Here is a 23289-nt window from a genome sequence, read left to right as displayed (position 1 = left end):
GAGGTCTCCTGCGTACTTCAAGGACTATGTGGCATGAAGGACATTGCTGAGTGAACAATGGGGCAGAATAATCCCCACACTCAGATTAAAGTCTACCCCATCCTTTATACACACATATATAGAGAGGAAAATGCAAGAAGAAACAAAATTTCTCCACGCACGACAACGGGTGCCGCTCAGTCTGAGCATCGTTGGAGCCCTTTTTTGACCAGTAGTACCATAAACCTTTAGGACTGTAGCTTCAACTAAAGCAGAAAAAGCAAACAACAACATGGCTTCCACGGTAGGGGTCGTTCCAACGACCCTTCGTTCATCCAGATGGTAGGTGAAAATGGGAGGATGTTCCGCACTCTTCTCATGGAGTGGGGGGCCCCCCTGTAGAGTCACATGTTTCAGGCGGCCCATAACCTCTCAGGGTTCAATGCTCCTAAATATTAAACTCTTAGTGAAGCCTGTGATGATTGATGTGAAATGCTTGCTGTTCACTTTCACTTTCTGGCAAAGCAGAAAGTGAAAGTCTCTCAAACACAGACTGATGTCCTGATGTGAAGGAACAGCCCTCCAAACACTGACTGAAATTTGAAATTTTATTTGAGGAAAACCCCTTGAGATGTAGCATCTCGTTTGCGAGGGGGACCCAAAAAAAATAACAATTCACATACATCACAATACGAAAGTAAGACAACTAATAAGGACAAATAACACGCCATTGCTCACTATCTCCCACAACCCCACATCTCAGGATAAACATATACATAGATATACAACTACATTTACATTATATAAATCCACATTCATAATATATGCAAATAGAACATACATATACATACACAGCAATACTCATACATAAGCATACCTACACTAGAACTTTGTATAGTCTGTTTTATTCCATTTGTATGTATTCTTATTTCCCAATTGTTATAACTACATCCCCTCAAGATGTTTGCTTTTACCTACTGTACATAAGATACCTCTTTTTGCTCTTTAACTGTCTGCACATTTCTTGTATATTCTGCACACCCTGAGTGATCTTATGCCAAATGTAACAAGTGAATTTCTCCATTGTGAGATCAATAAAGGATTATCTTATCTTATCTTAGCTATACACACAAAAGCACATATAGCTTATGAACATAGCTATACATTACTTATCAATCTCCTTCTTTGTATTGACTGTGTTGACAATCTGTTTTTAAGAACCTATATAGAGCTGTTCTAAAGGAGCCGCAGGTGGTCAGTGACCTGAGTGATGGGGGCAGATGGAGAATAGATGGTATAGTAAAATAAGCTGAGAGATTTTTTTTTTTTTACTTGTAATGTAAAACAGTTTGAGGACTGATAGAGGGGCATTAAGCAAGAATATGTGCGTTTTAATACATAATCAATATGTGATTTGAAGTTTAACTGGGGGTCCAGCCACAATCCATGATACTTGCCAGAGGTCTCCTTTGTCATTGGGGAGCCATTTTTAAAATTGATATTTAAGTCATCAACTTGGAGTAAATGGCGAGTCCCAAAAAGCATACAAAATGTTTTTTTCATATTGAGTTATAGGAAATTTATTTTTAGCCAGACTGCTTCATGGAAGAATTTGTCTTCTATTAAAAAAAAAATAAACTTTACCTGTTTGTTAAGCTTTCCTTTTTAGCATTATACATACATTCTACCTAAAGATGTTGCTGTGGCAACAGTTGCAAATGAAGAATGAGTATTGCACATGAAATGGAGTTACTGTACCTCCTGCTAAGAACTATTAATAGGTGGTCAATGCACTTTTGTGTGCAAATTGATGGGTTTTTTTTCCAGATACTCTCTTGTTTCAGTAAAAGACAAGAGAAAAACAGAAAAACACAGAAAAATGTAAAAACCAATGGACGTTTAAAGCTAGTAATTCCACCCCACATAACGGGCTTTTAATTAAATGTGATATTCTAATATTTAACAATAAAGGACAAAATGTATTTATGTAATGTGGGTCTAAAGCAGACATGGGCCACATGCAGCACTTGGTGTAATTTTATGCAGCCCCCAAAGTAAATGTACACAATACACAAAACAAGAGCGATAATACATTAGAAAAAAATATACAACATTGCTGGAAAATACAGTAAAAGACAAGAGACAAAACCCAGAAAAAACTCCAAAAACACACAAAACTACTACAAAAATGAAAAAAACAACAGTAATACAGAAAAATATAAAACATTACAGAAAATGACAACAAAAGTGCACAAAAAAAAAAGAAAAACACAAAAAATTACTCTGCAAACCCACAGTACTAACAAACAAGCAAAAAGACAATAGAAATACACAAAAATTACTCAAAAACACAAAATGGCATCACACATACACAATGTGACTGCAAAAAACAGATATTTTACAGGAAATATACACAAAAGGACTACAGAAATGCATAAAAGGCCTCACAACGAGTAAGTCAACAACAAACATGCACAGAATGACAGAAAAACACACATTGCTATAAAAATGTTTTGTTCTTTCCTGTATTTATGTTCAGATTGGTCATTATTCTAAATGCTGACATGAATGTTGATTATGTGGCACTCCGATCAAACAAACACATTTTTATGGCCTCGCTGTGATAAAAGTAGCTTACCTCTGGTCTAAAGCATCAAAGTCATGTAGTAATTAGATAACAAACACTGGGGTTTTTTACATTCTTTCTGTGAAGTGTCCTGCGATAACACGTGTTATGAATTGGCGCTATACAAATAAAGATCGATTGATTAGTGAAGTTATTTTGAGACGTAATGGCCTCTTTCAATGGCAAAATAAAGAAAACAAAAAAACAAAAATCAACAGAAAAAAGTTTATTTGTAGCTCTAAACATATTTAAGGTGGGTTTTTTTTATTTTTTTTACTAACTTTTCATCTCTCCCATGAAGTTATTCTTCTTCTGTAGCATCCATTACAATTACATGCAAATGGACAATTAATCAAATTAGGCAATGACGTCATTTCCCCTGTGCTGAAGGCCTCAAAACCTGCCACTAACACCTACATTAAAAAACACTAACCATAAACACACACACACACACACACACACACACAATAAGCACCCCTGCACTAAGAAATGTTAAATGCTAAATAGATTTATTTGTACAAATGTATGTGTTATCAGATTTTAGTACCCTGACCATCGCTGAGCTGAGTTGAAAACTTGAGAGCTCTGAAGAACGTAAAAGGGCACTCCTATGATGATGGTGAATACATAATCCAATGGTTGCAAGCATGAAAGTAATGCGAAGAGAGAAATGAAAGCATAATGACGTCCTTTCGCAGCCCAGCCTTTGATCTTCTTCCACCTCGCTGCCTTCTTGTCCTTCTTCTCTAACCAGGCATTAATACAGGTGTGAAGACATTCAATCAGTGCCAATATCACATCATGCTCTCCTTTCTGGATCGATGACTTCCAGTCCAGGTTGGAGTAACTCGTTAAGTGCTTCTGGATTACGATGTGGACCTCTTTCAGGTGTTCAATGTCCGGTATAAAGCATTTGGGCTTGACCAGTTCCTTCATGGTCTCTTCTGCTATATATTTGGACAGGCAGTTGAATTCCTCCGTCTGATAATATAGTCCATATTTAAGCAACAAACTGTTGACTGATAACACCACAAACGTTTCCAGAGGATCATCCATGATGTTAGTCTTCATCATCTTCTTCTTCTTCTTCGTCTATGTAGTTTTACGGCGGTTGGCAACCAAGGCAAGGAGCATTAACACCCAGATATTAGTCTTGTTTTCTTTCACGAAGAAACCTATGCTCTGCACGAGAATCTTTACACATCTGCACGACAGCCAACAGTAGAACCACACTGTAGAATAGAATAGAATAGAATAGATTGTTTTTATTGTCATTATACACAAGGTACAACAAAATTAAGAGACAACTCTTGTGGTGCAAGATACATTATTAATTACAAGATGAGCCACTAAGACGATAAATAAATAAACTGTGAGAACAACAATGTTACATAAATTGCAGAGTTACCAATTGGGGATAGAATGTGTTAGTGAATCTGGTGGTGGGCAGAGGTGACAAGTAACAAAGTACAAATACTGGAGTTTTTTTTTTTTTTTTTTTTTTTGGCAACTTTTCACATTTACTTCTTACTTTCTTAAACAAATATCTACTCCTTACATTTTAAAAATGAGCGTGTTACTTTTAAGACCTTTGAAGATGACGTCATGACATAAAAAGACACAAAATTTTGGTAGTTTGAGCTTTTTTCTGTTAAAAAGGTCCCTTAGTTTTATGGTAAATATTTTCACATTTTTAAAAACGTTAAATTTAAAGCTTCTCTGGGTTTCAGAATCAGAATCAGAATGGTGGGACTCCTATCGAATTGTCTATCATTGTTTATTTAAATTAGTATTTTCATTTTTTTTTCTTTGAACATTTTATTTACAAATTGTATGAGTGCTAAATTCTCCAGGTGTTCATAAAGGGTAACAAATGTAATTTATTTCCATGTACCAGTTTTCTACAAGTTCCTAAAAATGTTAAACTCAAAGCTGCTCTAGGTATTATTGAGAATTTGCACTTATTATTTTTTTTTTTTTTGACACATTCTTATCTAAAAATTGTACTTATTATGGGTGCTAAAGGTAACAGATATTTAACTTGTTTCCATGTCCAGTATTCTAAAAAATAAAAGATATGGAATTTGCTGGTTTAAAAACCCTGCATGTTTTACTTTTTTACTTAAGTACATTTAATAGCATGTACTTTTTTACTTTTACTCAAGTAAGGGAGCGACTTCATTATTTTTACTTTTACCAGTGTCATTTTATATTAAAGTATCTAAACTTGGTGCGGGACTGGATGGATCTGTACCTTTTCCTTGATGTTAATGAAGAGAACAGGTGTCCTGGAGGAAGACGAAAAGGGTGATGCGGTTCGATTTGAACTCTACGTCACGTACGTGGCCGATCACGTGATTCTTTATCCGAGACAGTGCGCGTCACGTGACGAAGCTGAACTCAGCGTCCGAGTCGCTGATGGGGGGTATCTCAAGTGGGGGGGTCTACGGTCGATGCTGTTGGTATGATTTTTTTGTTCTCTGTATCTGCACTGTCTAACATCTGAAATACTTCAGCTAGACCAGGGGTCACCAACACGATGACCGCGGGCCCCAGGCAGCCCGCATTGACCACGTTAGGTGCCCTCAGGCCTGTTGTAACAGCATCACTAGTCACCAGTTAACTCCAGTATATCTAAATACTGATTTACTAGGAGTCAAACTCACAAAGATAAATTCATACAAAATATCTAACAGTCAGAGCCTTCGTAGAGTTAAATTGGACCTAAGTTTAAAAAATAAAAAATTAAAATTAAAGTATCGCAGATAGGATTTCATTAAACATGCTGCAGATTTGGTGTTTAAATTGGGATGTTTTATTCAAAAAATAACAATAAAATCAAAAATGTATTAAATTAAAAAAGAAAGTGGAGTTTAACAAAATCCTACATGATTATTGCATTATAAGTTCCGGTTGGTAAAAGAGCAGTTCTATGTCATACTATTTCGTGAGACGTCTCACTATGGGATGTGCCCTCTGTCTACATTCCTCAGAAGCATTCTATTTCACTATGCCAATCCTGATTGGGCGGTGAAGCACGAGACCCTCCCACCTCCTATAAAAGGAGCACACGGACCGCACACCTAGCTGTCGTCTCTGGCCACGGCTCTCGACGCCTCTGGGCTCCTGCGCAAGTCGGTCTCCCTCCTGAGCCCTCACTGCCGTGTACGGCCCGGCTCCAGCTTCATACCGTGGTATCGGAGCTTCCGAACTCCAGGGACCCAGCTGCCGTTTGAAACACAACGCTGTCCCTGACGCCTTGGATGTTCCAGCACACGTTGGCCTGCATCATCGCTACCACCTGTGCTAGCCACCACGTGGTAGCGCAAGCTAATCTACCTGCTATTCTCTGCCTGCGTCAAGCGGTAATGGAGGCCGAGGCTCCTCTCACCAAGGGGACCGAATGCAATGTGGCTTGCCTTTGTCCGTGTGGTGGGAGCCTGCTTGAGCTGCCTGGGTGATGAACAAGCCCGAATAGTGGTCGAATCTCCGGGCTCATGTCGGCACTGTGCGGTGTTCAACACCCGGTGCCTCCACTGGAAACTGGCACGTCTTTTGAGCAGGCCCGAGTTGGGCCCCCTTCCCTCTGCGCATGGTGCTCCTGCCGTGGTGGACGGAGAAAAAGTGGCTCCTCTGGATGCTGTGGCTGCGTAGGGCTCCAGCTGGGATTCTCAGCTGAACCTGGGGTTACCTCCCCACTTTGACGAGGACATCCTTGTAGCGGCGCACCTGCTCCCACGTCAGCCTGCTGTGTCTCCGCGAAGACCCATGTTACTCTATGAGTAATATGATTGAGATGTCCCACCAGACTGCCCTTCTTTCTCGAACGAGGAGAAGAGGTTTGCTTATTTGAATGGTGGGGGAAAAAAGTAACACCACTTGATCAAGCCTTTTCTAACATTCCACACTACAAATTAAGTAATATAAGCATGTATGATTTGTGTTGATATTGTATCGTATTGGTATACTCAAGGCTGCAATATTGGTATCGTCAGTGTTGGGCGGTAACGCGTTACAATCACTTTTGACAGTAACTAGTACTGTAACGCAATATTTTTCTAAAGAAATAACGCCGTTACCGTTACAATATGGTGCGTTTGTCCGTTACTTTGCTAGCAGCAGTGTACTTCCTGTTTACAGTGGCGCTACATATTTTTGCGGGACGCCGTGCCAAACACGGTGAAACAGTAGAAGAAGAAGCATTGTCAGCGTGTTTCTGTTTACATCATGTGCGCCGATCATGGCGAGTCAATGCGAGAGCAGGACGTGCTTCTCAGAGTGGATATACGCACATTATTTTTGTCTCCAAAAGATGCATCAGTGAAGATAAGCTAACGCTGCGGCTGGATTTTAACAGACTGTGACCGTTATCCAGGGACAGGTCAGCCAAACTATTGCACGGTATGTTGTTGTAAATAAGAAGCCTGTCGCTACTGCTGAGTCACTGCTAACAGCAGCTCATTAACCTGATATGTTTAGCATTGTGTAGCTGAGAAAAATGCTGTGAATTAGTTTTTCCACATTTATTTTTATAAGCATTTTCAGCAGCAGAATGTTTACCTGGAATATGCACAGTTTACTTTACATTAATGTGCTAAGGCTGAAAAAATACTGTTTTAATTTTGGGGCAGCTGTTTTGTGCTTTATATGCATATCATTTATGGTTGTTTTATAGCAGTTGATCAACAGTGGATTATTATATTATTACAGCACTAATATGAAGCTGTATGGACACAAATGACCCAAAATAAATAATACATTCTTTAATTCTAAGTAACTCAAAAGTTACTTTTATAATTATGACTTTCTTTCTCATAATTATGACTTTCTAACTCATAATTATGACTTTCCGTGGTGATTTTTTTTTTTTTTTTAGTGGCGGAAACGGGCTTCCATAGGGTATCGTATCGGAAGTGGGAAAAAGTTGTATCGGGACATCCCTACTACTGCTCTACTGAATGTTGTTATGTCAGTGGTTGTGTAAGTTTACACAAAGGAAGACAGTAAAACCTTGGGGTAATTCACAGTATCCCTTTGTATTTACAGATGTAATATTGTGTGTTGCTGTTGCTCTAGTTTCTTGTTGTTTGTGCTGAAGCAGTAGAAGGTAGTCATGGAAAGTTCTGATCCAGGCAGGGATTCTCCTTGTTTACATCCTGGCTGAGTACTCAGAGGAGGCATGTTCACTCCGCCCTCATTCTTCCGACCTGACGTCATTGTCGCTTGTGTTTTTTTTTTTTTCTTTTTTTTTTTTTATGAATGAAAGAATCCAACCTCAGTGAGCGGCGGAGTAATTCCAGGAAAAGGCGGACTGACATTTTGTCGCCAGACTCGCGTCGACCCAGCAGGTAAGTGACCAGCTATTTATATAAAATAATAAACATTAAGGTCCGAGCAGGTGTATTAGCAGTATTAACAGAGGTGTAAATGAATAGTATTCACTGCGGGGAGTCGTTAAAGCAGACAAGGACGTGTGAGCAGGCAGCTGTTTTAATCTGTTAGCCCGTCACTGAGGCTTGATGCTAGCATGCTAACAGGCACTAGCATGCTGGGGATGGTGTTTATAAAACCGCCTCTATCCTCACATTTTGGTCTTAATATCTTGTCTCGTGTCGTGGTTTCTATCTTTGGTGCTTGTGTGTGTGTTGTACTCGGTTATGTTTGTGATTCTATCAGTATTTAGCGTGTGAAAGGATGCCGGGGGAGACTGTTGACGGCTGTTTACTTCAGGCATAAGCTGACCAGCTCCTCCCTTGATCAGCGTCGAGAGTGGACGGAGGCACGTCAATAACCTTCCCACTATATTTACTCCGTTGCTATCTTTATATAAGGGGCGATTAAACACAATATCGTAATGTATTTGAAGTCATTTCTTCTGGTTTTTGGCAGGGCTGTGTTCACTTGTTGCTTTCATGGTTGGGAAAGTGCTTAAAAGGTGCTATTTTTAGAGACGCCCTAACGGTGATATCCTGTGCTGGTTGGGCTCATAATGGCAGCTGTGGGGGAGGCTGGTGATTCTGGCTCTCTCTCTCTCTGTGTGTGTGTTGTCAGATCCGAGCAGAGCATTTCTTGCTGAATCACCATGACTTGACGAAACACTGAACAGCGCCTGGTTGGACAGACACTGTTGTTGCAATATTCACTTCCTTAGTGCAGACATGCGGTTTGTCACATTGTTTGGCCCTGTGACCATTAGGGACACATTTAAGCTCCTTTTTTTTTGATGTATGATTACACGTCATGCTGACCACATGAGTAGGATTGTGGTCATCCCCTTCTTCATTAAATTGCCAAATATTTTGGAATGTTTTTCACATGTTTAAATAATATCCTTGATCCATTGCTTGATCCCATCTCAATAGATGTGTTAAGGCAGTGGTTTTAAACATTTATATCAGTGGTTCTCACAACTGATGTAAAAGGTGGTGAAATGGAACATTAAAACCACAGAAATTGGTTAAAAGTAGCAAACTAGTGGCCAAAAACTGCCAGTAAAAGTGTTCAAAGTGTCAATATTGGGTTAAAAGTAGGAACAATTAGTTTAAACTGGCAAATAATTGGCGTGAATGTGGTTAAATTGTCAAAAATAAGCGTGGGATATAGTGAAAAGAGGTGAAAAATGACAATCAGTCAACATATGCGACATTAGGTTGGAAAAATTGGTAGAAAAGGGTTTATAAATGCCGAAAGTGTTAAAAATATGCAGAAAAGGTATTGAAATTTGATGGAGAAGTGGCAGAAATGGGAATAATGTTGCAAAAATGCATTAAAAGGAGCAAAAGTATGGCAAGAAACGGTGATTAAAATAGGTTGAAATAAGCAAGAACTGGCTCAAGTTGTAAAAAAAAATATTCTTAGTTTCTTAAAGGCATGTGTGGGTCCCAAATTTAGTGAAGTAAAGCTAAATTATTATTATTTTTTTTAATAATTATGTTACTGCCTTCTTTTAAAGCCAAATTGTATTTATTACGAGGGGTAGGATCAAGCCTGGTGGTAGAGAAGCCCACAGGCAGCCCACCGTGTTTTTGTAAAAAAAAAAAAAGACAGGCTAAAAGTCGAGAGGAATTTTGAAATTATGACTATTATGTGTTATTTTTAACAATACTTAAACATAGTCTTACAAAAAGGCACAATCTTGAAATACAGTTTTAACAAACACACAAAAAATACAATTAAAATAAATAATATCAAATGTTTTCACGTAAGTTAAATCCTAGTGAATCTTAAAACAAGCCATTGCTGGTCACATTTAAAATTAAAATAAATTAACATAAATAAAAAAGAACACGGCCAAGGGGTAAAACCAGGAAACTCAGAGGCTTCAGTGATTGACAAGCCTACAACGTGAAAAATGTGAAAGCGATTAGTTATTTTCATAATAGATATTTCATTTTAGTCAGTGTACTGTATTCACATTTGATATTTGTTACTTTTACTTGCTGCCATCTCAATGCTAGTGCGATGGTGTAGAGTCTAGGGCTGCAACTAACGACTATTTTAATAGTCGCTGAGCTCCCGGTAACAGGAACATATTCTTACCAGTGGGAATGTTTTTGATGATATATCTCCCTCTAATCACGTCCGTAAGGTGCATACAGCTCTGAGCAAAGATATATAGAAGGTGAGATGAGCCACACCTCATGAAAAAGCAGTATTCAGCTTCGTCCACAGCTTAAAAAAGACAATTGAACGATTAAAAAAAAACTATTTAAAATAAAGAAGTGACACTGAGCCTGGTGGGGGGGCAAGAAAAGCCTGGTGACCTGCCAGGCCTATAAAGCACTTGGGGAAACCCTGGATCATATAAGTTTATACTTCCTCCAACTCCTTTTCGAACAGGCTTCACATGCAGGATTTTGTAACCATTTATTCTCATTTTTCTTGGTTTGTTATTTTTTTTAAATTAATATTATTAATTAAATAATTAATTACAGTAACGTTAGTACTTGTAATACATTACTTTAATTTCTGTTTTTCTATAAATAGTTTTTGATCATTATACAGAGTAGCCAGGATTAGTGCACAAAGTGACAAGATGCACTAGCTCAGATATTTTTAAACTGTTTATTTCTTTATCTTACCATTTCTCTTTTTTTCTTTGTACTGCATTTTATTTGAACTCAATTTAGATTTGAAAAATTGAAAGTACAGAATACAGTTGTTGAAGACTGTGTTGCATTTCAATTTGAAAAAGAATAATTGAGAAAAATGTCAAATATATTTTTAATCAGTAATTATATTTAACACATTTTAGGCGACCCCTAGATTGAAAAGCACGATGTTAAAGGATTTCTATCAGGTTCAACATTACTGTAGAAAAACACACAAGCAGGTCCATGTATTGGTAGAAACATATTGCCATGTACTGCAGGAATGAAACGAAAGTGAATCAAGTCTGGAAGAATATATTTTTTTTAGTAATCCTAGTGTTAAAACTTTCCAGAACATTTGATGCAGTTATAGCCACTAAATATTAAACTCATAGGATTAGTGCTGGGTAATAATCAATTCAGATTTCCCCAAATCAATTCGATTCACAATTCAATTCAAGTGTACTGGGTTATTGATTAATGTTTACTTTACATTAAGAATTGAGCCCACAGTCCTACATTACACACAGTCAAGAAGATAGATTAAATTGATTTATTTCAGTATTTTATAAATCAATATTGGGCCATTCAATGGAAAAACCATCATAATCGATTAATAGAGGTCTAGCTTTTGCCAATCCAGATTTTTGTGTCTACTTCTAACAAGCATGTTTTTGGTTTTTCTTTCTCTTTTTTTTTTGGAAACTGGTAGAAAAATACTTTTTTCTGAATCATGCTGCAAAGCAATACGCTGAAAGGGGAAACAAATTCCAGTTCCTTTCTAGACCAAAAACACCCTTTCTAACTGCAAGGCAAGTGCAACAGTAATATTGTTGCAACTTCTTGTTTTTTTTTGTCCAAAAGACTCTCCATCATTATCTAAATTCCAAAAGGTTGAAAAATTAAGTAAAAAGTTTAAATCTGGTCTCATACACTTGGTTAAAGACAATGATACAAATTTAAAGATAAAAATCCATTGCGTGGCCTCAGCCCTGCTGAAGCTTAAAATTAAATATTTTGTAGTCTAATTTTATCAAACTAAATTTATTGTACCTTTTCTGAACTTTGTGGATCATACTAAACTTATCTTGGTATTAATTCATTTCAACAGCATCTTAAAACCCTTTTTATTTGTACTTTTTTAAATTTGATCTCAATTGTAATTCATCTGTGAGGGTTAATGAATGAAAACTGTACAGATAAGGATCAAGGAAGGAATGCTGGTTGGACTGGTACTAGTTTTGATGGGTCAATGATTAATTGCCAGACCACGGAATTGAGCCAGAGAGCTGAGCGGGCAACTTGATTGTTTGTTGTTGTTCTAAAGTAAAATAAATTCCAGAACACTGACGGTTTGTGTGGGCGGTATCACTTCTGCCTGTCCAAAAATGAACTGACTGATTGCAGAAGTCAGAGCTGCTATGTGATCACATCTGGATTTGATACAGATCATCAAAGCTGGGCTCGACATTAACGCTTGTTAAAGTGATAGTGTGGCATGCTATCAAGGAACGACCAATAATCGAAAATATCGGCCCCAAATTTGGCATTTTTTATAATAATCAGTATCGGCCTTTTTTCCACCGATAACACGGGTATATTTTAAAATGCGCTAATTGATAATGTGACGTTTAGTTTTTAATTTGAATTTATACAAATCAGGGAGTAATTTTATTTATTTGTTTTAGTGAACTTAAAAGGATCCTCCACTGTTTTTACAAGTTTGCCCTAAAATCTTTGAAATGTACTTATTAGAAGATCTATGCCTGACAAAACACATTATTGTGCACCATATTTATTTAATTACCTTTTCAAAATTGGACTACTTTACAGTTTGAGTCTTCTAAATCTGCAATTGCGTGATTTATGATGTCACTGCCTGTAAACATCCCGTTGTTTTCTATGGGAGTAAAACATTCAGTCAGCCTGCTTTTTAGATCATTTAGCAGCTTTTTCAGTAAAAATGCCAACTTATGCTGCTTTTGGTTGCTTTAAATGATCAGGAAAAGTTAAAGATGCTGATGTAAACCTCTTGTTTACCGAAAGATAATAACAACAGTTGTGACCCAAAAAAAATCTGTGACCACAGGGGGCGACAGTTCAAACTCTGCGGTTTCGTAATAGACAACGAAGCAGACTAGAAGAGCTCTCCTAAGGGACCTTTACTCTCCCTTAAACTGTGTGCGGCTGACGCTCTAATGGTTGAAGTTATTGAATTATCACCGACTGTGGATGAAATGATGAAACCGTAACATGTACACTTATTACATAATTACACTACTGATTTATAGTTGTATAATTACTGATATATCTATCTATAAAAGCAAGGAATATATGTCTGTCTGAGTGTCTGTCTGTCTGTCTGTCTGTCTGTCTGTCTGTTCCTCAAATATCTCTGAGAATCAGGCTCAGATTGACCTGAGGCTTTCAACATGGCTGCTGCTTGGTTCAAGGGTGTGCAACATCGGATTTGTTAGGAATGCATCGATACCGTTCACAAATAATTTCATAAAATTGTCTTAAATGCAGCATTGCAGAACAGCTCAATGTTGACAGGTAGTCAGGTTACTCAGGATTAGTTGAAAGCTGCGTAAAAGCCTTGCAGAACAGCTCAATGTTGACAGGTAGTCATGGGAACTCAGGATAAGCTGAAAGCTGCGTATAATCCACAGGAGTGACTGCACAAAGGGCTTTTAAAAACAACTAACGTGGGTCTAATATCCTAAAAAAACACCCCATAAATATGAAGAAATAATAAAATGAAATAGAAAGTCTTTCACTTTATATATGTAGCCTATATTACAGTGCTAAATATTATGCTCTGTACAATCGACTGTGTAGCGAGTCGACTAGTTACACAGTCACACACACACCTCTCTCTCTCAGCAAGCTGCAGATGTATGCTAGCCTATATTACAGTGCTAAATATTAAACCTCCCACTTTTCTATAGCAATACATACTTCCTATGGGCACTGCACTAGTATGACAGTACCTTAGTTATAATATGACCACTTTTGTCAGTAACGAGTAATGTAAGTATTTACAAACCAGTAATCAGGTTAAAGTTACTTTTCCAAATCACTGTGTGTTGTTATTATTATCATTTTCCTCACGTATGCGACAAGTCACATTTTCAGCATGAGGATGACTCATATGTTACATACAAACAAAATGTGTCAAAATTCGTTGGGTCAAAAAACACTGTCTTTATTTTATATTCTTTAAAACAAAGTGTTTAACTGAAGTCACGAAATACTTTCTATTGGTTTGTTTTTTCAATAAAAACTTGTATTTTTTTCGGTTAATAGTTTGTCAGTCGATACATTGTTGACTTACTGTTAATAACACATTTTCAAGGAAGTGAGTTTCTTTTGGGATATATCGAATTGCAACATGTGAATCGTATAGTCAGTTTCCAGGCAATACACACCCCTCGTACAGATTGATTTTCTGATAAGATCTTAACGTTCCATGTGGCATGTAGAGTAGAGGTTGTATTTAACCAACATGAGATGTGAGCGTTGAAAGTTAACACAGAGTCCTGCAAAGACATGACAACAAAGTAAGCATTAAGGAGTGCTTAACATTTAAAGTAAAGCACAATCACAGCTTTATTCATGCTTCCCCTGACGGCCCTCGAGCAGAGTGACACAACTTAAGGCATTGCAATAGATGTGAAAGTTGGCAGTGACGCAGTGAAGGGAATGTGAGGAAATCACCCTGTGGTCCAATCATTAGAGAGTATGGAAACGTAGTGGAAATATTTTAAAGCCCTGTAGTTTGCAACAGATAGCATTGTTACGCGCACACACACACACCTTCATGTAGCCTCACTCATCCGTTGGTCAGGAAGTAGATGAAGTATATAAAGCAGAGAACTGTGCTGAGTCATCTGACCAGTCTGGCGTTAAGGTTAAGGAGAGGTTAGAAGACTTTTAGACTCTACCCCACACAGCAGTTTGTGAGCTGTGTGAGTGTAAAATGCTGACAGAACAGAACACACCTACTCACTGTTATTATTACAGTCTGAAAAGCTAAAACAAAGAAATCTCTTTCATTGTGTAATTTTAATAAAGTTACAGTTTATTATTGGTGATTAACTTGAGTTTTATTTGCACTGGCACTAAGGGTGTAATAAAAAAATTGATTTGGTGATATATCACCATTTTACAGTTAAAAAAACAACACAAGGATTTAATTTGATGGATGGTCCAAAAAACAATAAACAAACCAGAAACACAATAATAATAATAATTATACTTATGAAGGATAAAGGATGGATATATACAGTGCAAACAAGATAAAACAATGCGCGTCAACACACCGAAGCAGCCATACGCGTCGCAATTTTGATATAATTTCACTGCGTGATTATTGTATTGATCCAAAAAATGTCCAAATCAATTTTTTAAATAATGTTTTTAACAAAAAAAAACAAAACTTTTAATTGCGCTAACATAGGCATAGCACGTAAACGTCCGGTCACTAGGGGTGGGAACCTCTGGGTACCTCATGATAAGATACGCGATACAAAGCTCACGATAATGATTCTCACGTTATGCCGAGACTGCGATATCAATCTACAATAATCTGACATAACAAGGGAAGAAAAAGATTAAGTGAAAAAATACAATTTTTATTTTATATCTCGAAAGACAAATTAAAAAAGTGTCCTATGAACAGTGACACTATTTTAGTGCAACATTTCTGTAAATAAGTATCAACATACCAATGTAAATGAATAAGTATCTCCAATAGGGCTTTCTGTAAACAAAAAATGCATTTTAAGTTGATTGCACTTTATTCTCATAAAACATACTGGACACTTTTATAGATGTATGTGGTTACTTTTTTTTAAAAGAACTTATTTAACAGAATCAGAATATGTTGTAGAAGCAAAAGTTAAACTTTTTAGTTTGATAAACATACCACTTGTTTTTGATGTTGCTACTTGAATTACTGTTAGTTACCATTTACTTGTTCTCACAACTTTAAAACAAAATAAATTCTATTTGTTACCATTTTGAACTCGTAAAGGTGAAATGTGTAATTATGGATATTGCAACATATCGCAATGTGTATCTTGATATAGCGTATCGTGGCATGCTAATCGTGAATCACATCGTATTGTCGGATTGCAGTGCACAGCCCTAGTTGTGACTTGTTTCAGTGTGAGCTTTGAACCAGTGGTGACCTGTGGACTAGAGTAAGTGTTGGGGGAAATGGTTAGGACACCTGTTTTGAGCAACTGATGGGAAGAGTCAAGATAACTTCCTCCTTCATCCTTCCTCTTCTTCTCATATATCAAACCATTAGAAAAACCATGAGAGGTTTATGGGTTCATCTTTGTCCAGTATGATGACCTCTGTGGGTGGATGGTGAATGTGAACTTTACCCTCCTTTTTTGTTCTAAGTGTATGTATGTGTTTGTGTGTATGTGTGTGTGCGTGTTTCTGATGGCAGAGCGTCTGGATCTGTTTCCACTGGTGCTTGAGGGAAATTCAACAAGACAGTTGGATCATGACGACAGAAAGAAACAGCAAAGCCCTGAAGGTACACACACACACACACACACACACACACACAGAGAAGCAAAAACACCACACTTTCAGTAGCATTTTATACCCACAGCATGATTTACACAAAGCTGTTGTTTGCATGAGTTTCTGCATGGTATTCTTTTTATTTGATGTGTTTATATTATACTCTCATGTGTCACAAATCCCAACCTTCAAGTAAAAAAAAAAAAACACAAGTTTATTTTCAAATAATTCTGAATCTGAAAGCAAACAAACGGCCAAACATCAGATATGAAGATCGGTTGGCTATAAAGAGCCTGGTTCTCACGTTACATATGAGAGGTTGTGAGAAATAAAGCGAGACAACCGCGTTTATCTCACTTGTTGACCTGTGTAATGCCTATTAGGCATTGTGAGTAAAGATGTGCAATGGCCAGAGGTGAAAGTAACCGATTACAAGTACCCGCGTTACTGTAATTGAGTCTTTTATTGGTATAAAAATATTATTTCTGTATTTCCTAATGTGTGTCTCATAGGCCTTGAAACTCTACATGTTTGGTTTGAACACAGTGCACTGTTCTCATGACCTAAAGGTCACGAAGGGAGTTGAGCAGAGTTGGTCTGCATGTGATATATGATCATGTTTGTGACACCTCTGGATACCAAGGTGGGTCCAGTCACAAAGATGTACAGATAGAGACGAACACAGACGTCTTCCTCTACCACCTGCACGTGGGCTTAGTCTACCGTTATACTATTCTTCTCATCTGTCCTTGGAGCTGTTCAATTAAAAGATCCAGAAAAAGGTACAGAAAACCTTACAAAGTTGGGACCGTGACCTGGATTGGCTAACTCGGACGATTTTTGACTTTTGAGGATAAGATGGAACAAAGCAACGTTCTCCAGAGGCTTACTGACCTGGAGACAACAGTGTGCAGACTAGAAGCAAAGGAGGTAACTGGACATTGTGGAAAGGAAACAACTGTGTAGCTGTTTGGAAGCAGTGAGAAGAATGAAGTGAGTTCTTCACCAATTTACCAATGATGGGAGGCCAATGGGTGTGAAACCTGCCTGGAACACTCTTGGATCTGTACCGAGGAGAACATCCCATCCTGCGGATAGACACATTTTCCACTGGATGCGAGTCCGCTGCGTTACGTCTCTGCCGCGCCACCGGAGCTGATAGGTTCACACTTTAGTCTATGTGTTCATTTCCACCAGGTCCGGTGCGCGGTGTATCGGCTCTGTCCCAGCTCCAACAGTCCGGAGCCTTCCTGCAGAGATAAACAGGACTTCTATTGGTGGCGGACGCCGAAACACGACACAACAACTCAGCACAGAGCAAATACAGTGAAACGGGAAGTTAAGCACATACTAAACATTAAAACACCGGGTTACTTTTCAAAATAAAACACTTGAGATCATATTCATTATATTGCCGGACGGAGAATGAACAAGTGTTCTGCTAAGTAAAGTAATTAGTTACATTTCTACATCCAACAGTTACTGAGTAAATCATTATTTTTTTGTTTTAAAATGATCAACGGATATTGTGAAACTACAAAAAATGAAATGACCAGACAACAATCAAATACTTCACATCATAGCCGACCATTCACATTATACATAATGCACCGCGCCAAACTAGCACCATTGAATGATGGTTATTTTCATAAATGTATCTATACTTAGAGCCTGATAATTATTGTTATTTTGAATTTAATTTATTGGTGTTATTTATTTATTTTAAAAATGAATTGTACATTTTGACAAACCTTTTATTTTATACAGATGCCTTTGTGTAAAATAAATGAAGTTCTAATCGTGCAATATTTGGTCTCTTCCTTTTTTAAGTTTATACATGAGATGTTTACTGTATTCATGTTAACCGTGGCAATGATTTATTATTAAAATTAAATGTGCAGGGTGAAAGTAACTAGTAACTTTTACTTTGAGTACTAGTTAATTTAGCTGCTTTTTACTTGTACTTGATAATTTTATGTATGACTTACTTGTACTTGAGTACAATTTCAATTAAGTATCAGTACTTCTACTTGAGTAGGATATATCAGTACTCTTTACACCTCTGGCGATGGCACTTCACACTTTCTGTCCATGCTGCATTGGGTTTTATATAAATTAAAGACTATTCTATATTCAATTTAATTTCTTTATTTATTTCAATCTTGTAAATGACAACTTAAAAACATTAACATCAAGAAATAACAACAAAACAGTATATGGCATCTTCAAATTCTTCTCAATTTCATAACATGACTATATTCTATATACAGTAACTATATTCATCATTATGTTACATTATATCCTAACCAGAGAAATCTGCTAAATCTTGACATTTCACAGGTTAAAGGTTGTCCTCAGACTTATTTTTTATTTATTGATTCATTTATTTGACAGAAACTTTGTAATTCAACATAGATACAAAATCAGTTTGCAGCTGATGTGATGCACATAGTGTGTAGCTTGTGCTAATTTATAACTCCTGTCCCTGGTTGGGCCTTTTTACATTACAGTGAAATACAGTCAAAATAATAAAATGTACCCACCCACAATACAAAGTGTAAAACATTCACACACACACACACACAGAGCCATTTACAAATAGATATAACTTTGGTTTTCTTTCAGCCATGACTTAAGCCTCAAGGTGAGCGTTTTAAAGTCAGAAATGGTCTCGAGTTCAATTAGTGATGGATTATTCTACAGCTTAGACCCTTTTAATTGAAAGCAGCCTGGTGTCACACTGTAATGCAGTATATGAATATCATAGTGTGCACCAGGGTTGGGGCCAATTATATTTGTAATCGTAATTTTAAAAGTTTGTTGCGGTCATAATTAAATTGTAATTGAGTTTAGATAATTGACGTAATTGTAATTGCCATGGAAATTCTATAAAAATAGTCAATTAGAATGTAATGCAAAACTGAGGAACCATGTTACGTGTTATGTACATTTCTACACATATGTAGTTAACATTTATTAAAATGTTTCATATCAAGCTTTTCCACATTTTATCATTTAAAAAATTTATTGACTTTCTGGTGCTGGGCGCTGTAATCGTAATTGAAAATGTAATTGTCACTGAAAAACATAATTGACCTCAATTCTGGTGTGCACTGCATGTACAAGAGGGAAAAACAAAAGCAAATGTATTTACTACAGGGTCCTCACAGCCATGAAATTCCTGGAAAAGTTATGGATTTTGAAAAAACGATTTTCCAGTCTTGAAAAGTCATGAAATAATTCAACTGTTTTGGAAATCCAAAATCCGACCTTTGCTATTACTATGAGACGTTAAGCAAGTCCCTTAACCATAACACCTTGTGTTGTACATTGCTTTGGATAAAAGTGTCTGCTAACTTTAATTGTAATCTTTTAATTAAACATGGTAGCACTTAGTTAGTAGTTTAATGTTACATTCAATAGCTGATGCATCATTGTTTAAAAAATATTGCAAAATGGGTGTCAAGGCTATTGCGTCATTGTACGATGTGGACACAACTTGCATTTCCTTTTGCTACTAATAACCATGACTCGTGAACAGAGTTCTGTTACACTAGAAAGACCCACATATTTTTGGTAGAATAGATCTTAGTGGTTCAGAATTACTGTATGTCCTAGAAATTTGTTAAAATGTTTTGGTAAAAAGTTTTTAAAAATCATTCTGATTAAAGCGTGGGAACTGTTTTTATAAATGTTGGGACACGCCTGGTCTGTGTGCAGGTGAAGCAGGAATGCGGTGAGAACGTCCCCTTCCTGTCGGACAGCGAGCTCATGTCCATGACGGTGCGGGAGTTGAACCTCCACCTGAGAGGGCTCTCGCGCGACGAGATCCAGAAGCTGAAGCAGCGGCGCCGCACCTTGAAGAACCGCGGCTACGCTGCTAGCTGTCGGGTGAAGCGCGTGTCGCAGCGTGAGGCCCTGGAGCAGCAGAAGATGGAGCTGCAGAGGGAGGTGGAGCGGCTCGGGGCGGAGAATGCCGGCATGAGGAAAGAGCTGGAAGGTCTGGGGGCGCGACTGGCCGCCCTGCAGAGGTTCGCCCGGGGCCTGGAGGCCGGGGGCGGCAGCTTGTTGGCCACGGCCCCCCGACTCAACACCGCCTCAGTCATCACCATCGTTAAGAGTCCTCAGCAGCCTCAGCCTCAGAGGGAACCAGAACCCTCTTAGAAGGAGCTCCAGGACTGGACTGGGAAGACTGGGAAAGGGATGGGGACAGGGGGAGGGGGCGGGGGGAACCTGCAAAACACATGCACATGACAGCAGATGTACATACAGATGTTCCACACACAAAGGTCTAACGGCTTTGTTCACATCAGCAACAGTAGGAAAAACAAGGTGAACATGGCTTTGACGACTGAATCCGTGTACCCTTCGTTCTTTGGTTATTACATTTTAAAACTAAATCAAAATAACAAATAAACAGTGTGGTTATTTTTGTTTTACCGACCTAAAACCAAAACAGTTTGGATATTTAAGGGAAACTAGGACGAGAGCTTCATGTTATGCATGATTTTTATTGTTAATAAAAAGCCATTCAAATTATTTAAAAAGTTTTTTTTTTTGTCAAACCAAGTGTTGTAGTATGATCAGCAGGAGACAAGTGAAGGCTATAGTGATTTTGGTGATGCTGTAGTGAATATCAGTGACTGTATTAGATATTTTTGTAGTATTTATTTTTGGTGTTGCTTTTTGCAGACGGTCCCTGGGCTCTGGCCATACACCCGGCTGTACATTGACACAAACGTTATTTCTGCTACTCAAAATATTACAGCCGCTTTTGATAAAATGATCTTGTAGCATGTTGTCCACATCACACCAATGGTAAAGAGGCGTAATTTACGTGTGTCGATGTCGTTACGTTAAAGTTATTCATGCTGAAAGTCTGAATCTGTGCATATTGTGCCAACTTTACCAAACCCCCGTCTGTGGGTCCCCTCTGTGTGGTGAGCTTAAAACATGAATCTCTCATCCATAGTTTCCCATGAATATCCAAATATCACACAAACGGAACAAGATTTAATTTTAAAACAGGAAAACGCTGCTTGTCTGGTTTATTCTTTATTTTTCTGTATTTCTGTTTTGGTTTTAAGTCGATAAAACAAAAAAAAACACAGTTTATTTGTTATTTTGATTTATTTTTAAAAACGAAATAACCAAAGAACGAAGGGTACACGGATCCTACTGACGTCCTCACACAGAAAACGTTCAGATCACACTCCACACACACACACACACACACACAAAACGTTTGATGTTGACTACCTGGACTTGACTGGTCACATGACCCAAACACAGTTACTGTAACGGCTTCTCCAAACCCAGACGAGCGCTGCAGGAACTTCTGCTACTTTGTGAATTTATCGGCTGCTTCTTCTTCTCTTTTTTTTTTTCCTCCACCTCCAGCTCAGAAACTCTCTGCACATCTGGTGTCATTTCACGCTCAGTGATCAGCTGATCCCTGATCAGGTGACGACGAGAACGACAAATCTTTCTGAAGCTGATGATTGATGGGAACTTTCTTTCTTTCCTTTCATTTCTCGTCTTTTTTTTTCCGCCCCCTCGTTGGGTGGGAGGTCATTCTGTGCAGCTCCAGCACACACAACAATGCAGTGCCTTCAGGAGCTTTGAGAACGTCAATCTCAGATGGAAGAAATTCCATTACTGTGATGGCTTCAGCTCGCCTCCTCGCGTCTGACATGACTCCACATTTCACCGTCCCATACGTCCCATTAGCTTCAGGGTTGGATATAAACACGTTCTGCATACATTCCCCACTTTTTGTGTTTCTCGTACGTGCCGCTAAGAGACGAAAATGTTCAGTAACATTTATCAGAGATATATTCTATATTTTATTTGTATTTAAAGGTAGATAATATGAAAAGACAAGCTAACGAGTGCTGTGACGTTTTATGTTTTCAGAAGTACTGATATTGCTTAGTCTTAGAGTACTCTCATGTTTAATTGTGGTTCTGTGTGGCCAAGATGATTTTCAATACAAGTTGTTAATTATTAGCTGTGTCGGAAAATGCTCAAAGCCAATGCTGTATGATTTCTATTCTTTTTTTTTTTTTTTTCGTTTGTGCGCGAGTTACTTTTTGTTTGTTTTTTGCCGTGTTTGTACCGTACTAGATTCTTCGATGGGGGACGTTATTTTTCTACGTGTTTGTTGTCTATGTGGGGGGGTGGGGGGGGGTAATAATATGAAGGTCGCTGCTCAACCCAGAGCTGCAGGAATGTTGTTTAGAAAGTGCTTTTGTCACTTTGGTTCCCTCTGGAAATGACACTGGGCCTGTTTATTAGTAAATTAATGCTATGCTAGCGACATGCTAACAAACTAAACATGTTAGCTTTTCTGTTGCTAAGCTTCCTTATTTTTTACCTAAAACTTTGATATTTTGAGTTTGACTGTTAAAAAGAGATAATTTAATTTGCCTTTTAAATTAAACTATCTATTTTAAATGTATCCCCTAGTGCAGTGGTTCCCAATCTTTTTTGGTTCCGTGTACCTTCTTTATTATTTCATATGCTTTTTTAATTTGTAGAACTTTCCTAAACCTCTAACATTGGTCCCCTAAGGCTTAATTTACAAATTAAAACAATTTTTTTTAAATTATTTAAAAAATACCATGCACTTTTATGTGATTGCTTTAATAGTAACTAAATATGGTCTTCTCTGTAAAATGTAGCTAATTATTGTCTCTTATTGTCAGAAGTGATAAAATGGCATCTATGGCGTAAAATAACCCTGTTTCAATAAATTACAAAAATATATAGTATTTTATTGAGATGTTGGTTTGTGGTGAATGTGGCAAAAAAAATAGCCTAAAAAGGAACTAGGAACATTTCCCAATTATTATTTTTTATTAATTGTTAAATCTTCCCGAGTACCCCCTGCAATGTGCTCCTGTACCCCAGTTTGGGAACCACTGCTCTAGTGTTACATTTGCTAAATCGTCATTGAATATTTTAAAAAGATATTACAACTAATAATTCCAGCAAGTTCATGTTGTCTCCTTTTTGGATAATATGTTATGGTTTAATTTATTCGGATGA

At 37.6% G+C, this 23289-nt stretch overlaps 1 protein-coding gene across 1 annotated transcript; it reads left to right on the top strand.

Annotated features, from left to right (window-relative positions):
- The first annotated feature begins 7871 nt into the window (after positions 1–7871).
- maff (v-maf avian musculoaponeurotic fibrosarcoma oncogene homolog F) lies at positions 7872–21129 on the top strand. The gene is made up of 3 exons (XM_028476983.1): positions 7872–7953; positions 16160–16249; positions 19960–21129. The coding sequence occupies exons 2-3, from the start codon at positions 16217–16219 to the stop codon at positions 20401–20403; spliced, it is 477 nt and encodes a 158-aa protein (XP_028332784.1). The 5' UTR covers positions 7872–7953; positions 16160–16216; the 3' UTR covers positions 20404–21129.
- Positions 21130–23289: the final 2160 nt, after the last annotated feature.

This window comes from Gouania willdenowi, chromosome 19 (genome assembly GCF_900634775.1).
Source record: "Gouania willdenowi chromosome 19, fGouWil2.1, whole genome shotgun sequence".
Taxonomy (NCBI): Eukaryota; Metazoa; Chordata; class Actinopteri; order Blenniiformes; family Gobiesocidae; genus Gouania; species Gouania willdenowi.
This window is presented reverse-complemented; position numbering and strand designations above follow the sequence as displayed.